Below are 18,965 nucleotides of genomic sequence, written 5' to 3'. Positions count from 1 at the left end.
GGAAACCCTATACAGGGTCGCCATGGGTCAGAACTGACTCAGTGGCACTTAACAACAATACCGTAAGATTAAAAACAACCCAAATGTTTTATCATTATTTGGTTTTGTTAAGTACCATTGGTTCCAATTTATGGTGACCCTGTAGAGGGTTTTCAAGGTACAGTTGGTGGATTTCAACAGCTGGTAGGTTAAGTCCAGTGCTTACCCTACAGTGCCACACCAAGACTCCATTTACCATTATTGTTGTTGTTATGGACCTAACTGAATTTCAGAACTTCTGAACAAAGACATTCTATGTAAAATAATAACAATAATATTTAATAAAAAGAAAAAGGAAGCAGCCCTTCATGTCTTTATGTTCTGATTCAAATTCTATCTCTAAAATATATTAAGTGAACAAAAGGTAGAGAACACTATAATAAATTACTTTTAAGTTCAAAAGAAAAGAAAAAAGTTTATGTGCATATTTCTGTTGTTGTTAAGTGCCATCGAGTCAGTTCTGACCCATAGTGACCCTTTACAGGGTTTCCGAGGCTGTAAATCTTTACGGGAGTAGAAAGCCTCATCTTTCTCCCGCGGAGCAGCTGGTAGTTTCGAACTGCTGACCTATCAACATGCAATTTGTATACACAGGAACTACTTTTGTAATGATATACCAGAAACTGAAAACATCAACTGTCTCCAGTGAGGGAACTGGGTAGCTCGAGAGAGAGAGATGGAAAAGAGAAACTTTCATATCTTTTAAATGTTGAACTACGTGAATTAAGGTTCAAAAAATAAACTTCTAAAATATTGTAAACAAGTACAATTATGCTAAAGAAAATATAAAAAGATAAAAGAGGAAGGAAAATTACAACACTGGAAATAAAACAACCAAAACATAATTATAGAAAATGTTGATATATTAGGAAAAAATGTTAACTAATGTCACTGAACAATTTCCATAGAAATTGTCAAGTTGAAACCTAATTTGTTCTATCAACTTTCACCCAAAGCACAATAAAATATTTTTAAATTAAAAAAGAAATTGTTTTTATTATTGTGAATTGGGTAAAGGTTTATAGAGCAAATCAGTTTTCCATTCAACAATTCATGCACATTTTATTTCATGTCACTGTCAAAATAATCCCCACAATGTAGTCTCACTTACCCTACACTTCCTTATGTTTCCCATTTCCATCCCTCCCTCCTTCTTTACTACCCCCTTCCTGACTTCTGAACTTTATCCTTGGGCAAACACTGCCCTTTTGATTTTGAATGTGCATTATTCTAAGGAGTATTTACCTCCTTCTCCCTAGTATTACTGTTCACCTTAACAACCTCTCAAGTGTTTAGCCAGAGGGGTGCCTTCACTTTCAGGCCTAAAGTGTGACTAAGGGCCACAGACTTTAGGGAGCTGGGTGTCCCAAAAATATGTTTTTTTTAAGATAGTAAACAGCAGCTGCAGTCACTAATCAGAAGGCAATTATAGTTGTTAGCAGCTGTTTCAACTGGATGAGGAGCACCAACCCTCAGTTCCCAACCATACATTGCCCTATCACACTTCTATATAGTCACCACTTGCGCCAGACTGCAAAACCTTTTGAACTGCAAAGTCGATAGTTCAAGCTCACCAGCTACTCCTTGGAAACCCTATACAGGGTTCGCTATGGGTCGGAACCAACTTGACAGCACTTAACAACAATTGACAAGAGACCTGGTGTGGCGGTGCTGTAACATAAGCACTAGACAGCAAGGTTGATCTGAACCACAAGCCGCTCCTCTGAAACTCAATACAGGGTCGCTGTGAGTCGGAACTGATTCGACAGCACTTAACAACTGACAGGACTAGGAAGCACCTGGCCAGTAGGGTAGTATTTGATTGAAAACACTACCTGTAGATCTATGCCACACTTTTTAGTCACAACTACATATAAATTGGGGGTCCTGGAGTGGTGTAAGCACTCGACTGCTAACCTACCAGTTACTCCCTGAAAACCCTACACAGGATCACTATGAATTGGAGCCGACTCAATGACATGTTTATGTTTAAAACAATACACATAAACTAAGGTTACTACCATTAACTTCCAAGTAAAGGTAATAGATATGTATTAGAAAAAGACTGTAAGAGGAATATTACGAGTTTAAAGGATCAGAGAAGATGGCAAAAGACCACCAGAAATCCATGCCAATTCAAAGAACCCTAAGATGCATGGTTTAAAGGGGACCAGGAGATAGAGTGGATTTCATTTTAATTTTGTTGATATTAAGTGTTGTGAGTTGGTTCTGAGTCATAGAAATCCTGTATAGGGTTTTCCAAGGCTATGAATCTTTACAGAAGCAGAAAGCCTCATTTTCCTTCCACGAAGCTGCTGGTGAGTTTAAACTGCTCAATTGGTAATTGTCCAGGGCTTATCCTATAGCACCATCAAGGCTCCTTTATAGACTGCTTGGGTATTTATCTTGCCTTTTCTCAAGAGACTTCATGTCGCAAACAATTGATTTCTACGGTTAATAAAATACCTAAGATAAACAAAAGATTACAGCAAAGGGTCAACAGCTGTTAGGAGTCTGAGATTTGGCTCTGAAATTTCTGAGAATCAAGGCAAAGATAACAATGTAATTAAATCATGTCATAATCTTTGTTTCCATGGGAAGAGGTATATCAAAATTCATCAAGGTACTAAATTGCCTTCAGATGTTTTCCAATGGCCTCAAATGCCACTTTGGTGTCAAATGAGTACCAAGAACCAAACAGCACTGTCTTGGAATCATACTCACCCCCATTTCTTCTTCCCGCACCACATACTGAGCTACTTTAAATGAACTCAAATATTCATTCATGCCCTGTAATTCTGTGTCTTCAGTCTCATCCTGGTTACGATCCAGTAATCGCTCAATGGCCTTATCATCATAGTGGATAACACTGCTGTCTTCTCCCTCCTTGTTGTCTCCTCCTATAAAAAAAATCAGAGAGGGGTCCATACCCCAAAGTTAGTGTCAGCAACTACAGTAGAGAAAGCAAGTCTCACAGGAATCTAGATCTAAGTCCCTGAACCCTAGGGATTAAACATACTCCCTACTCTCTAGAAAGGCCAAATCCCACATCAAAATTTAAGCTTCTGACCATCTCACCTCCATCTGTGGCTTCATCCTTGAATAGTTCCTCAGTGCCAAATTTGAGGATATCATCAAGCTCCTGTTTGGACATGGATCCAGTCTTGGAACCCAGCCCAGGTCGCACCACTAGATGCGTTAGCATCATCTTCTTTTTTGCCACCTGTGTGATGCGCTCCTCTACTGATGCACGGGTCACAAACCGATAGATCATCACCTTCTTATTTTGGCCAATACGGTGAGCTCTGCTAAAGGCCTAGAGTTGAGTAGCAAAGCAGAAAATGAAATACCCACCTTTCCCTGCTTCCACTCTTAATGATAGTGAAATCTAGTACAAGACAGAATATTAAACTTCCTTTTGCACTGTCATGTTACCCAAATGGGGCCATAGCTGAACCAATGTCTCTGGCTCACAATAAGGTTAAAGACAAACAGAATCCAATGTTTCTCACTTAAACAACTAACTCTAGATATGGTGGTGCCCACAAAGAGAACACTGTTTCTCCACTAAGTACTGTATACTGACACTGCTACCTCTGCTCACCTGGATGTCATTATGGGGGTTCCAATCAGAGTCATAGATAATAACTGTGTCAGCAGTGGCCAGATTGATTCCAAGGCCTCCAGCTCGAGTGGAAAGCAAGAAGCAGAACTGTTGAGCACCTGGTGCTAAGAAAGGAACCAAACACGTCATTACCATTAGAAGGGTCTCTTGAATTTCAATTATAAATGTATAAGAAACTTACAAAAATATTTTTCCCTGTTAGGTAAAACCAAAGGAATACTTGTGTTAAATAAAGTCTCAAAAATACTTTTCAAGATATTTATCAACTACAATGGAAAACATCAGTAACTACTCAGCAGACCCCACACATTAATTCAACGTTACCATCACCAATAACGATACATATCAACATTATTTTCCCCATATGATGCACTGAGAAGGACACAGCATCACTTCTGAGGTTTACTTGTCCAAAATGTATATTCTCAATCCAACCATGTGAAAACATCTGGCAAACCCAAATTAAGAAACATTCTAACAAGATTAGTGCACCTGGTGAGGCACTGTAGGATAAACACTAGACTGATAACCGCAAGGTCGGCAGTTCAAACCCACCAGTCACTCTCGGAAACTCTATACAGGGTCACTATGAGTCAGAACCAACTCAAGAGCACATAACATCATCTCACCAAAAGCATCAAAATCATGAAAATAAAAGGAAAGAATGAAGTGTCACAGACAGGAGGAAACTGAGGTGACATACTATATGCAATGTGGGATTCAGGACTAACTCCTGAAACCAAAAAAAAAAAAAAACATTTGGGGAAAATGTGGGGATACTCAAACAAGGCCTATAGTTTAGTCAATAGTATTGTATCCACATTAATTAATTCCCTAGGTTTGATCACTACAGTGGGTATGTAAGTTATTATTAAGAGAAGCTGGGTGAAGAGTAGGCATAAATGCGCTTTACTATTTTTGCAAGTTTTAAGTCCAAAATTATTTCAAGATAAAAAGTTTAAAAAAAAAAAAGGTATCTCCTGAGACAAGTCTGCCACTAACTTGCTGTTTGAGCTTGAGCAAGTTCTGGTCTTTCTCTGGACCTCAAGATACAATGAAAAGGGCTAGACAAAATGCTCTCTCCTGTTCTAGCCATAAAAAGAAAGAAATCTCTTAGGAATATTCTAAGAGTATATTCTTTCATCAGAACATTCAAAAGTTTTACTCTTCTGTATCAAATGAAGAAATCAAAAGAACTAAACAGAAAACTATGCATGAGAAAGTGCAAGCAATCCATCCAAAGGCACAACAAATGAATAACGATGCCTGGAACGAAACTACTCCTCCCTTCCCTCTTACCATTGAATCGGTCAATGGCCTCTTGACGCATGTTCCCAGTGATTCCACCATCAATACGTTCATATTTATAACCTTCATGTTCCAAGAAATCCTCTAGCAGGTCCAGCATCTTGGTCATCTGGAAAAGGAACAGAGTTTAATTACGGACGAGTCAGATGAGACTCTTCCCTCCTACCACTGCGTGTTACCTACTCTTGGCCCCTAAAGCTCACATATTACCTGGGAGAAGATGAGTACACGGTGGCCACCCTCCTTTAGGTTCTTGAGCATCTTTTGTAGCAGCAATAATTTTCCAGATGCTCGGATTAGGGCACTGCCATCATACATTCCATTAGGCATCTTAGGGGCTTCCTGAAGAAAAAAAGGAAGAAAAAAAACATTGAAAGCCCAAGTGGAGAAGTTCTAGTCTGGAGGGACAAAAAAAAAAAAAGCACAACACACCATTGCAGCCACAGGAAAAAGATAAGGATGGTTACAGCACTTCTTAAGATCCATCACTACATTCAGCAGGGAGACCTGGTTGCCACCACCTCGAGCATTGAGTGCTTCAAAATTTCGAGTGAGGATGTACTTGTAGTATTTCCTGTAAGTTAGAAAGGCAGGTCAGAGAGAGCGCCTTTTAATGACTTATAATCTACTCCCAACGGTCCGGAATCTTCAAACATATCCCACTTGGTGCGAAGGAATCATAACAAGCAGCTCCAGCCTAAAAGTGGATTATCCCCAACACCACCACTAGTCATCATCATCATTTTAAATAAGGTAAGGTATAGCTAACAGTTCAACCAAAACTGGACCAAGTGCTCCAGCTCCCTGGCATCATGTCTCTTTAGACCTTGGGTTCTCTTGTCCCCAGACACCTTGTAACTCAGCATTGGAAGGTTAATAAACATTTCACAGATTGGCAGAAGTCTGTGTCTGAAAAATGGAATTAGCACTTCTGTCCCTTCTGACTCACTTCTGCATAGGGCTCAGCTCCACACGCACAATCAGCTCCGTCTTGGATGGCATGTTCTTGAACACATCAGCTTTGAGTCGCCGCAACATGTGAGGCCCCAACATGTCATGAAGTTTTTTAATCTGGTCCTCCTTGGCAATGTCAGCGAATTCCTCCAAGAAGCCTTCCAAATTGCTTCAGAAAGAGAAAAGGTTGTTGGAGAAGGAGAAAGGATAAAAGGAAAGTGATATAGGAAATGGGCAACAATGAATTAGATAAAAATCAGAATTATAAGCTAATCAGGGACAAACACACACTTACTGGAACCTCTCTGGAGTGAGAAAGTTGAGCAGATGAAACAACTCTTCTAGATTGTTTTGTAATGGCGTCCCGGTCAACAACAGCTTGTGCTGCAGTGAGTAACCATTCAGGACCCGGAAGAACTGGTGAAGCAGATGGGAAGGTAAAAAAACAATGAAAAACTATGGCTCAAGTGTATCTCTGCAAAACTCAAACTATTTCACTCAACCACTCCATCCCCTTTCTAAGGCTCCTCTCCCCCTTCTGGTCACCAAGGGCTATCTTGAGTGAGGATGGGAAGTACTGCTAAGTGCCATCAAGTCGATTCAGACTCATAGCAAACCTGCATAGGATTTCCAAGGAACAGCTGGTGGGTCTGGACTGCCAACCTGGTGGTTTGCAGTCCAGTTCTGATAACTTCAGCGCCACACCAGGAGGAAGGGAGGTAAAGACCATTTGTTTCCCTTTCACTCTTAATGAGTGAGTGGTACAAAGGAATTAAAAGTGGAGGCCACAGAAGTGCATTCCTATTGTCTCACCTTAGACTGATTGTTCTTGAGCCGGTGGGCTTCATCCACGATAAGGCAGGCCCAATCGATAGAACCCAAGATAGCCATGTCAATAGTGATCAACTCATAGGATGTCAACAACACATGGAATTTCACTGATGCCTCTTTCTGCACAGGAAGGCGACCTGGTCACTACTGTTCAACTCTTTAGGTATAAGCAAAACAGGGGACTTACAAGGCTCCCCACCCCCACCCCAGCTACTATCATGGACACAGGGAGGCAAACCAGCCCAAAGCAGGCCTCTCTAGAGGGTCCCTCTCCCAGAGATACCTTCATTCGGGAGGCCTTCTTGCCACCACGAATGGCATTGTCTTCAAAGGAGAATTCGTTCTCCCGGATGATGGCGCGGCTGTCCTTGTCACCTACATAGGTCACCACATACATATCTGGAGCCCACATTTCAAACTCCCGCTCCCAGTTGATAATGGTTGAAAGGGGGGCACTGACGAGGAAGGGGCCTTTGGAGTGACCCTTCGAGGAATTAAACAAAGAACAAAGTAAGGACTGGGTTCCCCATCACCCTGAAACCCCACCCTCTTTCTCTACTTCTGCTCTAAACACCTGCACTTGAACTGCTGCTTCTCTGCTTGCCTTTCCTTGAAAATGGCCTGCCTGCTCCATTCTACTAAGGCATGACCACCCTTTATAGAGAGCTTGAAATCTTCCCCCTTCATTAAGTCTTTCCATACTAATTCCATCCACAATTCTGGCTACCTCAATATATAGCCATTTCCCCAGTACTGAAGTTCTGTTCTGTGCACCCACCACAAATTCTACCCATGGTTCCATGCCCTCGAATCTTTGTGCATCTCTCTTACTACCAATCAACAGTGTTCTTCAAAAATCAGCAACCACTCTTTCTCCCTTTTTTTCATTCCTCAGAGTGTAAGAAAAGACTATGAACACAAAAGACCCACAACGGACCACAAAACCAATGGCCCCAGCTGTTCTTACCTCCTTATAGAGGGAATAGAGGAAGACTGCTGTCTGTACAGTCTTTCCCAGACCCATTTCATCAGCCAAAATAGTATCAGTGCCCTGGGCCCAGGAAAAACGCAGCCAGTTCAAACCCTCCATCTGATAGGGGTGCAGGGTTCCACCTGTGGCATCCAGATACTCTGGCTGTCGCTCATACTTGACTGTTGGCTGAAGGGAAAAATAAAGAAGTCAAGAGCCAGCAAAGCAGCAGCTGCCTCCTCACATGTCCTCATTAACCAGGCACAAAAAAACTCTGGGGTTGTAACATTGTGTTGATTTAGAATCCTCCAGGAAGCAAGGCAACTAACCTATCTGGTAGACAGAGATCTTGGTCCTACAGATTTGAGGAAAAACACATCACAGACTGCCTATTGTTGTTAGAGGTCACCGAGTTACTTCCAACTCATAGTGGCCCTATGTATAACAGCAGGAGATGTTTCCTGGTACTGTGCCACCCTCAGGATTTTTAATGTTTGAGCCCATAGTTAATGATATTGAGTCAATCCATTTCATTGAGGGTTTTCCTCATTTCTTATCCTCTTTTTACCAAAAGGGATGTCCATTTTTACTAGTCTTTCCCTAGCATTGAATCTGTCAATGGCCTCTTGACACATGTTCTCAGTGATTCCACCATCAGTATGTTCATATTTTTAACTAGTCCTACATGGATAGAGACTGGTGGAATCCCAAGACTATCTATGGCCCTTGGTCACCCTTCAGGAAAAAGGTCTGGAACCAAACTCTTCCCTGTGGCTTAATTTGAAGCCAAATAATAGGTCTATGAGCGGAATACCACTAGTAAGGTATGAACACCACAGAATGGTCAATCATTTAAAATCAAAAGGATGGCATTTACCCAAGGACAAAGTTCTGAAGGGCTGGGAAAGTTGGAGAAAGGAAAACAAGAAACAGAAAGAAAGTGGCATAAGTGATGTTACATAGAGGAGACTGCAATCGATGAGCTGAAATGAAGTGTATAATTTGTTTAATGTAAAACTGATGATCTGCTCTGTAAACTTTCACCCAATTCACAATACTAAGCTAAATAATAAAAATTCTGCTAGTTTGTATCAACCAGGTAAATATCATATGCTTTTCTTAGATCCATCATTTTAGCCTTAACCCAACTCTCATTATATTACAAAACGAAAATCCAGAGGAATTGAGCCATGAATTAAAAGTCAAAAGACCCAGGTTCCAATACAAGTCTCATAATAGCCTGGTTGTGGTCGTGTGACTTTCCACTAGCTCATCCTTCCTCAATCATGTATATAAACCATCTCTTCCTATGCTTTTTCTGTTGTTTATGTGTGTGTGTGATAATAAGAGGAAAAATCCCAGTCTTTTTGCTAGCTTACACAGATGTGTAAGTAGGGGAACAAACTTCATGAAGCATTCTCAGCTATGAAGTTTTTGTTGTACATCATTACTTACAGCACTATCATTAGATTGGAACAGACAAGACACATCTTCCCACCCACCAAATCATGCCCTCCCTGTTCTGCCTCAACTCACATCAACTGTTGGTGTTTCAGGAGGCCGCTCCAGTTTCCTCAGCTTCACTTTCTTGAGCTTCTTGCCTGGTCGTCCTTCCTCACCCCTCATTAGCTCCCTAAAGAACAAAGACATCATATAGTTGCCCAGAGCCTTTCCCCAATAATAATCAACTCCATTCATCACTCAAAGTTACTCACCTGTGATTCCAATAGCTCTGCTTGAACAGGTCATAGTCCTGTATCTCCACATCCTCACTCTCCCAGGATGCCTGATCATAGGGTAAGTCCCGCCACTTTATCAAGTAGTGGACATGACCCTTCTTGTCCACACTGAAAGGTCAAGGAGAAAAAGCACTCAGAACCACAGAACAACCCTCCTCTACCAAGACAGCCTTGCTCTCAAAAACTGACAACAATTATGTTCCAAAGTAGACCTCCAGGTATGACTCCAATCCTGCATGTCTTATAGTCTTTTTCATACCAATCTTTGGACCAAATGTTATTTCTAATCTATGCTCTCCTATGGCTCAAAAACCAGATTCACTACATTAATAATGCTACAAGACACATCCAAAAGTAAGTTATTGAAGACTTGTATCTTCTTAATCCTTTTGCCGGAGGAGTCTCCCAATGGATGTGCTGCCTACCACCAGAGTGCCCAAGGCCATCAAAGACCATCACTACTCTTGCCTGATATCCCTAGTACCTATGGTTGAGGATTCGATGGATCATCATCCACTCAGGTTTTATCCCATAGCGATAGAAACGCTCCTCCATCTCTGCAAATTTAGGGTCTTTGTTCTTTCGTTTTCGGCTCTTCTCTTCATCACCACCAAAGTCTCCAGAGGGTGGCTCATCCATATCATTCTTTCGCTGATAGTTTCGGAACATCACCTGACAATGCAGCTCCAACTGTGAGCAGAGAGAGAGAATAAATAAGGCACCAGGAATTGCGTTCACTCCTACCCGCAAGGCTATTTCTCACTACTCTCTTCATTGCTGCCACCTTCTCTAACCTTATCTCAGGCTTACCTGCAGTTCTGACACCCAGGAACAGTGCCAATAAGACATCCCTTGCCATTTCACAAAGAACTGCCGCTCTGGTCGTCCCTCCAAGGGCTTAGGAGAGGGGGTATTGGGATCAGCATCTGGAGGCCGAGGCACTGGTGTGGGAGATGGTGGCTGGCCCCACTTCCAAATTAGGATCTTCTGAACTTTGCCCTTCAGAGCTGGACACTGAGAGAAAGAAATGATCCAACAGCAAATCACAACCAGGGCAAGAAGATGGTATAGCCCACAGCATCAACCTGTCCAAGGATTATTAAAACTCTATTTCAAGTAATATCTAATACCAGGAGACCCTTCTAGGGAGAGAATAATAGAATTCCCTCTCCATTTTTGAACTTCCAGAAGTTTGTCTGAATCTGTCACTCCTCCCTGTTTCACAAAGTCAATAGCTGGACTTCAACAAGATCCGAAAACAAGTAGGCACAGTAAATACACAGACCTAAGCTTAGAATGAAGGAGTTCTGGTAGTGTAGTGGTTATGAATTGGGCTGTTAATCTCACAGTCAGCAGTTCGAAACTACCAGATGTTCTGCAGGTGAAAGATGAAGCTTTCTGCTCCTGTAAAGATTTACAGGCTTGGAAACCCCTGTACAGGGTTGCTATGAGTCGGAATCAACTCCACGGCACATAACAACAATAAGCTTAAAATGATTCTCTTGAGCAATCTAAAAATAACATGTGGCCCCTTTAAGCTACCAGACCTTAAGGCAGTGTGTCAGGGCAGGATAGAGATACCATGTGCTAGGCTAGAACAGTGCGCTCCATTCCTCTTAACCAAACATTAAACTCCTCCGTTCAAAGTCAGCCCCACATCTCCCTAAGACAAAGATATACTATGACTGTATGAAGGAAAAGTTATCTGTCTCAGGGTTAAGAGATCTATAGCTCTCCAGCAACATTCCCTGCATCTTAGCCTCATGATGTCTACATATAAAGTGGTAAATCCCTCAGTTAGGTGCTACACATCCCACATCTCCCACATTGCCTGGAGTCAGTCACTCACTGTACAACGTGGACAGAGCCATTCGCCATTGGGGATCTCTGGGAGTGGGGGGTTCAGGCAGTGGATGTGGTAAGAAGAAGGACATGTATCACAGCACAGCAGCTCTCCGCCATCCTTGCAGACACGGCAGAATTCCATATGATGATCATCCTCCTCTTCAGGATCTCCTCCAACCTCTTCTAGGATCTCCTCACCTTCTGAATTGTCTTCTTTAGCCTCCCACTGGATGCCCTCCTTCTCCTGCAGTAAAGAACCAGAGATTCAGATTATCACCCCCCTCCCACCCAAGCCTGTACCTTCCTTCTTCTGACTGCTTCTCCAAAGCTCACAACAGCCAGCTTGAATCAAGCACCGCTTTTACTCCTACCCAGTCCCAAAAAGGCTTTATCATCCCACCCTTCCTCCTCTCATGGGTTCCAAGGGCCACAATGGCCAGGTACTCACACAGTGTGGACAGCTCCACTTGCCCTCAGGAGCCTTCTCCATGTCTGGATCCAGGCAGACCATGTGGTACGCTCGGGGACAGGTATCACACAGGATGATCTCGCCGCCTTGCTGGCACACCTCACAATAGTCCTGGTGGTCTGTCTCATAACCATCCACAGCAGTCACCTCCTCCTCGCCTGGGCAAGGAAGAGGGAAAGCCCAGTTATTAGAACAAACTCACCTCCCCCCACCCCTTAAAAAAACACACCACCCTATCTCCAAAGGGAGATTCTTCCCCAATCATTCCCACTCCATCCCATCACATATAGATACATAAAAGAAACACACCTTTCTTTTTCTTTTTAGTTGTTCGGAGTTTCTTGCGGCTGCGGCTACTGCGGCTGGTGGAGCCATCAGAAACAGAATAGCTATTGATACTGGCATCATCAAAGTCAGATTCCACATCCAAGTCATCGTCTTCACTCTGGCAGAATTAGAAGGATAAGGTTAGAGGTTCAAAGAGAGACAGAGAGTTACAGGAAAAGGATTTCTCTCACAGGGTGTACAAGAAATCCCAGCAAGGACTGTTATATGGAACCTACTCACGACTCCCCACATTCTTATGGTGAAGGATAGATCCTGCCATAAGGTAGCACCCTTTCTATTAGATATGGCACCCCCACACACACCCAAAAGGACAAAGTGGGTTCTCACCGATGATCTCTTACGCTTAGAACCAAATCCTCCCAGCTTGATTTTCAGGGGAGCTACTTTCTTGGGTTTAGGCTTCTTGGCATCAGGTACACGAGGGCTGCCCTTGGGCTTCCTCCGAGCATTGGGACCTAAAATCAGGACACAGCAAGTAAGATCAGACAATCCAAATATACATCATACAACAGAAGGAAAAACAAAACCTCCACCTGAGCTGGCTCCAACAGATGTGTTCAGTGCCCCAAACTCCCCTCCTAAATCCAAGACTCAATCCTCCTTCCTATCGTCTATATTAGCTTGGTAGAAAAGCAAGCACTTCCATGCTCTCTCAGTCTTTGACACTCTAAGATTATACTAGTCCTCCCACTGCATGCCATTTCACCTTTGCCCTCCTTGGTCTTGGCTTTGCGGATAGGCACCTCCACAGGGGGTGGTGGTGGCGCAACCTCAGTAGCAGTCACCATGCTCTCCACCACAGCCACTGCTGCTGCCGCCGCCGCTGCCACTGAGGCCCCAGAACTGCCTTTGAAGGGATTGTTGGTACTAAACTCCCGCCACTTTGCACCCAAAACCATCATCATCTTGGAAACAGCAATCTTGGGGTTTTTGGCAGCAATAAGAGGTCTGTTAATCGAAATGGAAAAGATAAAGAGGAAAAAGTTTCAGAGTAGAAGAGAGAAAAAGAGAAGCAAGAAGGGGTTACAGAAGCACTCCCCTCCCAGCCCGCAAGACCCTCCTGTTTACCGGACAAACTGGCTGAAGGCCTTATAGTTGGTGAGAGTGCGATAGTCCTCCTCTGAGAACACATGGTCAATGTCCTCCATGCCCCAGTCTTCTAAGAGCTGAGCAGATGATTTAGGCTCCTGCAGAGAAAGAAAAAGTCAAAAGACCTGCCTACCTAGCCCCCACATTAGCTATAAACATGTGAAGGGAAACAAAGATTTATAAGACCTGGGTAACAGAGCACACCAGAGAGAATTAGAAACAGTTGGAGATAAAATGTTCAAAGGGGCAGGAGAGTGTGTGGGAAACAGAAAAGACAGAAGTTAACAGTAAAGAGAAGAGGATGGAGGTCCAGGCACCTTTGAATCATCATCGTCGTCATCTTCCTCCTCCTCCTCCTTTCGCTTGGATTTGCTCTTCTTTTCTTTCTTAGGTCCAAGCTTCTTCTTCTTCTTTTTGCCAGGTGTATAGTCGCTGCCCTCACTGTCTGAGCGCAGAGCCACCTCTTCTTCCTCCTCCACAAACTCTGGCCCCTCCCCAGAGCTGTCTCCCAGCTGCCGGCATAAGAGCATACGCTGTAGCAGGGAAGGGGGTTGGGGGGTGGAGGGAGACAGACACACACATGCTACACACATGCTGACCTCAGAACAGCCCTGAGGATGATCCCCAGGACCTGGCCTACCACCATAGAGAAAGTCAAAACAGTCCCTAGACCTTCTCAGAACTCCTCCCTTCTTCCTTTCATTTCCCATAACATTCCAGTCACCCACTCACCTCCTTTTTTTGGCGTTTGCTCTTAGGGATTTTGGGGTCCCGAGGTTTCTTAGGCTTTTTCTTCTTCTTGAGCTTTGGAGTCTCTGCTTCTGACAAATCTTCTTCTGGGTCCTCCTCGTTTTCTATATATATGTGGTAGAGAGGTAGACAGAGAAAAGATCAATAGCAAAAGGTTAGGGCCTAATCCAGAGGCTTTAGACTATTCCACACCTCCTGTCCCAGATTCTACTGAAGAGAACCGCTACACTCTCCACAGAAGGAAGTTGATACCCAAGACAAAAACAGACAAAGAGAGAGCTGTATATACCAGAAATAGGACTGCCAGGCTAGGCCAGGCCCACCTCGGGCAGCTGTCCAGACTCTAGCCTCCTACCCTCTATTCTTAACAGCAATCCCTATATGTTCACCAGTGCAGCTGAATCAAACTGCTCAGAGTTAACCAATATGAGAACTAGGTGTAGGCCTCTAATGACCCTGTGCTGCACCTGGCCATCAAGTAGTCTATAAACCAAGGACTGAAAAGGAAGGTCCTATCTGGAATGCAAGAATTACAGATCTCTTTATAACATTCCCAGAATACCAGATTTAGGGGTCCCAGAAGTCACACTCTTCAACCACCTCTTTGGGTAGCACTGTTCAAAATAACCTAACCAGAATCTCTAAGACCTAGGTTCAGCTGCCAGCCAATCTCCCACCCACTCCCAAACATAATTTCCTTTCCCCCATCTCTAGCCCTGCTGTTTCCTCCCCAGCTTCTCCTGGGTCAGTAGCCTCTTCTCCCCAGGGGCCCAAATCAGCCCAGCTGTCACCATCCCTCCACCCCCACCCCTACCAATCCTCCTCCCATCTGGCTCCACCTCCTCCCCTGGTTGGGAGCATACACAAAGCCTGGAGTAATACTGAGAGCTCCTGGGCAGGGATAGGTGGGAAGGGGCACAGTGGGGGGAGGAGAAGGCCAGAAGGCAGCTTTCTTTGTAATAGACAGTCACACCAGCACACCAGCTCCCCTTTCCCTCCTCCTCTCTCTCCCTCTTCCCCAAGCCACCCCCGCCCAAGGAGGGGGGAAGAGAGTGAAGAAGGGAGTGGAAAGAAGGAGGGAGTGCCTCACCCACTGAGGAGAGGGAAAATGGCTCCTGACCGCAGCAGCAGAAGCCAGCCCGGGGCACCCAGCTGCCAACATAGGACAGACAGGAAGTGGCAGGGTGGGGAGGTAGAGGAGAGAAAGGTAGTCAGGGGAAAACTGCCCTCAGAGAAATCTACCCAAATTATACCTGACCCCAGACTCAAATGCCACCTAACTCTATCTGAACTCAGTTCCCAACAGGCCATACTCCTATCTTAGGCAAAGAAACCAAGACAAATGCAGAGAGTAAAACTGGCTTTGAGATGGAACTGGGTTACTCCCTCAATTAAACTTACTTTTAAATTATCCAAAAAAAAAGACTCACTGAAGCTGTAGTCAGACCCCAAATTTCTGATACCTAAAAGATGGAACTTGAGAAGTGGAAGCCCAAAAAAATCTCTGAGGCTCATCTTCTCACCCAGGGCCTAAGCCACAGATCCTTTTAAATCACTTCTTACAGATCCAACATATGGGATTCATAGTCACACCACGAAAAAAGTAGCAGCACCTACCTAGTGGGGGGAAACAATATGCTCCCTTCAATCCATACATGCTCTTAACTCCTGACTCCCAGAAGTAACCCTAAAATGCCTCTGGCTCTGTCCCTCCTGAGCTAGACAGATAGGAAGAAACATGAGACATTAGGCTGGACAAAAGCGCCATCAGCCTTCCCCTTCCCCACTCAGCCCAGGATCAGGCCAGGCACAAGAATGCCCCTCCCATTCCCTTGGGAATGGAACACCAGCCTGGAATCTCAGCAGGAAGAATCATTTTCTTAAGGGCTTCTCCCCAGCAATCCTCTTGTCACCCTTCCAATCAGCTACAGTTCCTTTCTGTCCCTTTGCCACCTACGTAAAAGCTGGAAGTGAAGACGGAGCAAACCCAAAGAGGTAAAGAAGAGGCCCTTCCATCTACATAGGACCCCCCAAAACTTTTCAAGCACATAATGAGCTGACTAACGTGGCAAATGGCAAACTGGCTAATATATAGAAGCAGATTTGGGAAAGGGGCAGGAAAAGGGGTGTGGCAAGTGGAAAAACTGGGTCATGCTACAGCTTGGGGCAGAGTTCACCCAGGGAGTCTGCACAGGGCAGCCCCACACCAAGGGGCCAAAGGGAGACCAAGATATGGAACCAACAACACTAACTCACTCTCATGCCCCTCACAGAAAGGACAAGATCATCTACCATCATCACCAATACACAACCATCCTTGGGCAACAGCATAGAAATCTGCCACCCTAGCCTACACATGGATGAGCCTCAAGCCCAAGTTTTCTATCCCAACAGCTGAAGGCTCAGTAACTTGAGAAGAGGACGGACACAAAGACCAATTCCTCTCCTCTTCTTCAAAGTGGCCTCAAGTTGAAAAGAAGGCTTCCAACTTAAGAGAATGCCAAATGTGTAAGCATCTCTCCCAGCCTCAACTTCTGGCTGGGGCTAAGAAAAGGAGAGACAGAAGTGAGAGACATTTGATGGGAAACAAAAACAAGAGAAGCAGGCTCCAGAATAAGGAGAAAACCACAAGCAGAGATGATTTTAAAAAAATGGCATGTAGAAAAACAAAGCGAGAAAGAAAGGTTAAGGTAACAAGTAGGTGACTTAACTAGGGGCTCGGAACAAGGAAAGACAGATGAGAGAGACATCCGGCTTAGGAGCATGACATCAATCATCATTTGAGGACAGACAACGGCTACTCCAATCAGGCACGGTGGTTATAACTATACGGGTTTGGCCAGTCCAAGGAGGCAAACCAAAACAGACAGCAAGCACAACCTTAACATCTTCATACACACTACACACCACTCCCCCAAATCCCAGGCTACTGGCCCAGAGGCAGAAGCTTCTGCAGAAAAATTCAGGATTATGTCCACATACTAGGAAAGGCCAAGTGCCCAGGGTGCACCTCTCTCCTTGTGCCTCTCCTAGGATAACCTTCAGGCCATTACATACTCCTCTAGCCCCTTATTTCTCCACTCAAAACATTCCAGCAATCCGCCTGGCCAAAAGTGCGCTAGATCCCGGCTGAGGAGCGCAATTCAAACTTCACACAGTTGAAAGCCAGAAAACCGGTAACTGATCAGAAGCTACCAATACTGAGAGTAAAAAGCGCAAAAAGGCACAATAAAAGCACTTTCTTTCTTTTCCACAGTAGCTACTACAGTCTCCTACTAGCTGGGATACCTAGCTGGGTCCTCAGACCCTCAGCACCGCAACCAATGGGCTCCAAGAGTCCTGGCTCCCCTCCCAGCACTCCTCCAAGGATCCACACGGGGCTCCGCTGCCAGTCCAGAAAGCTCGCTCAGCTGGAGCTGCATAGCATTCCTCCAGAGGAGTGCAGCAAGCACAGCCCAGAGGCACCCGGCTTCCAACCTCCTCACACCAGAGCTCTGCAGCCGGGACCACTCCCTTCAGATGCCCTCCACCTGAGACTGCAGACAGCCAAGAAACTCTAGTCGGTTTCACCAGGGAGGCCCCGAGCGCCTCCTTCCTGCCCTGGGCCCTTGGGGAAGATGTTACCTGGGTGGGGAGGGGGCAGACTGTTGTTCAAAAGTGTGTCCATATCCTCCTCCTCACTGCCCGCTGAGCAGGGGGACGGGGAGCCCAGGCCCGACGCCATCCCCTTCCGCTCTTGGCCAGGGAATTGGCCCAGCTGCTCCTGCCTGCGGCCTGGGGCCCTCGACACTGGCCCGAGTCACTGTGCGGGGGAGGGGGGAGAACAGTCAGTGACGCGCACTCCCCCTCCCCCACCCGCTCTTTCCGCCCACCACCCCCCTCAGCCACCCTAGCGGGGCACCCGAGCCACTCAGGCTGAACTTAGTTCCACACTCCTCGGGGGCAGCCCGGAAGCCGGCTCCCCAACAGAAGCCCCCAGATGAGAAGGAGCTACAGCCCTGAGGGCAGGCTGGTGCAGGCGTGTGGAGAGGAGAAGCCGGGTAGACAGAGCTGGGTGTGACTGGGGGGGGGGTCCGAATGGCCTGGAGGGGGGGCGGGCAGAAGAGGCAGCGGACGGCGAGGCGCTCGGTGACACAAGGTCACTTGGGGGTGGGGGGGCGCCTCCCTGCGCCCAGGGAGGGGCCAGTCCCCAGACGGGGCAGCTCTCCAAAAGCTGTCCTCTGGGGCAAGTCAGGTTCTCCTCAGGAGACGCAGGGACGAGGGGGCGTGGAGGCTCGGGCACTCCGGGGGTCCAGAGGCAGGGACCATGGGTAAGGAAGCCCCCATCGGGAAGGGGGTAGGGCCACGTGTCCCGGGGGGCAAGTGAGCAAAGGGCGAGGGGACGCGAGCCGGGCATTGTGGGAGACCAAGCCCGGGGTGGGGGGGCGCAAGAGGAGACTCTAGCCTGGTTGGAGTCAGGAAGGGAGGGTGCTGGGCACCCTGCAGAGAAGAGAAGGAAGGAAGGGTCGGTTCCCCAGGACAGGGAGCAATCTGAGGGTCTGGGGGCCGCTGAGGAAGGAGCGAGTGAAGGAGCGACCCTCGGAGCTTGTCGAGCTGTGAGGGGCGTCTCTCTGGGAACCCCGCGCTCTCCTCACCCCGGAGCCGCCGCAGGTCGCGCAGAGTCTGGCCCGGTGTCACTCCCGCTCCAGCTCCTCCTCGCCGCAGCCGAAGGGGGGAAAATGGCTCCGGCTCCGGCGTCGCCTCTTAAAGGGCCCGAAACACCGGCCGGGAAATCCCACCACATAGGCCCCGCCCCCCCACGGACAGCCCATAATAACCTCAACCAACTCCAACAACCCCCCCCTTCCACTACCTCCACCCTCCTCCCTAGGTCTCCCGGGCAACCCCCGCCCCCTCGTCGCTCAGGCAACCATTGGCCACGCCCCCTTCGAGCGCGCGCGCGCGTGTCACCCAGGCAACCGCCCACCTCCTGGCCATCCCATAATACACATGGACACC

At 46.3% G+C, this 18,965-nt stretch overlaps 1 protein-coding gene across 1 annotated transcript in view; it reads right to left on the bottom strand.

Moving 5' to 3' along the window:
* The window catches only part of CHD4 (chromodomain helicase DNA binding protein 4), a 28,473-nt gene extending 9,812 nt beyond the window's left edge, over window positions 1-18,661 (bottom strand). Inside the window, exons 1-25 of the mRNA XM_006862657.1 lie at window positions 18,602-18,661; window positions 17,592-17,769; window positions 13,950-14,071; window positions 13,535-13,750; window positions 13,197-13,315; window positions 12,835-13,076; window positions 12,456-12,583; window positions 12,090-12,225; window positions 11,760-11,938; window positions 11,316-11,555; window positions 10,277-10,480; window positions 9,951-10,156; window positions 9,443-9,574; window positions 9,264-9,360; window positions 7,725-7,916; window positions 7,041-7,241; window positions 6,740-6,877; window positions 6,222-6,343; window positions 5,922-6,095; window positions 5,405-5,546; window positions 5,183-5,314; window positions 4,964-5,081; window positions 3,644-3,768; window positions 3,118-3,355; window positions 2,764-2,939 (exon numbers count right to left, since the gene is read on the bottom strand). Of these exons, the coding sequence (XP_006862719.1) occupies window positions 2,764-2,939; window positions 3,118-3,355; window positions 3,644-3,768; window positions 4,964-5,081; window positions 5,183-5,314; window positions 5,405-5,546; window positions 5,922-6,095; window positions 6,222-6,343; window positions 6,740-6,877; window positions 7,041-7,241; window positions 7,725-7,916; window positions 9,264-9,360; window positions 9,443-9,574; window positions 9,951-10,156; window positions 10,277-10,480; window positions 11,316-11,555; window positions 11,760-11,938; window positions 12,090-12,225; window positions 12,456-12,583; window positions 12,835-13,076; window positions 13,197-13,315; window positions 13,535-13,750; window positions 13,950-14,071; window positions 17,592-17,691 (3,879 nt within the window). The 5' untranslated portion in view covers window positions 17,692-17,769; window positions 18,602-18,661. The remainder of the gene's footprint in view (window positions 1-2,763; window positions 2,940-3,117; window positions 3,356-3,643; window positions 3,769-4,963; window positions 5,082-5,182; window positions 5,315-5,404; window positions 5,547-5,921; window positions 6,096-6,221; window positions 6,344-6,739; window positions 6,878-7,040; window positions 7,242-7,724; window positions 7,917-9,263; window positions 9,361-9,442; window positions 9,575-9,950; window positions 10,157-10,276; window positions 10,481-11,315; window positions 11,556-11,759; window positions 11,939-12,089; window positions 12,226-12,455; window positions 12,584-12,834; window positions 13,077-13,196; window positions 13,316-13,534; window positions 13,751-13,949; window positions 14,072-17,591; window positions 17,770-18,601) is intronic.
* Window positions 18,662-18,965: the final 304 nt, after the last annotated feature.

This window comes from Chrysochloris asiatica, unplaced genomic scaffold (genome assembly GCF_000296735.1).
Source record: "Chrysochloris asiatica unplaced genomic scaffold, ChrAsi1.0 scaffold00050, whole genome shotgun sequence".
Taxonomy (NCBI): Eukaryota; Metazoa; Chordata; class Mammalia; order Afrosoricida; family Chrysochloridae; genus Chrysochloris; species Chrysochloris asiatica.
This window is presented reverse-complemented; position numbering and strand designations above follow the sequence as displayed.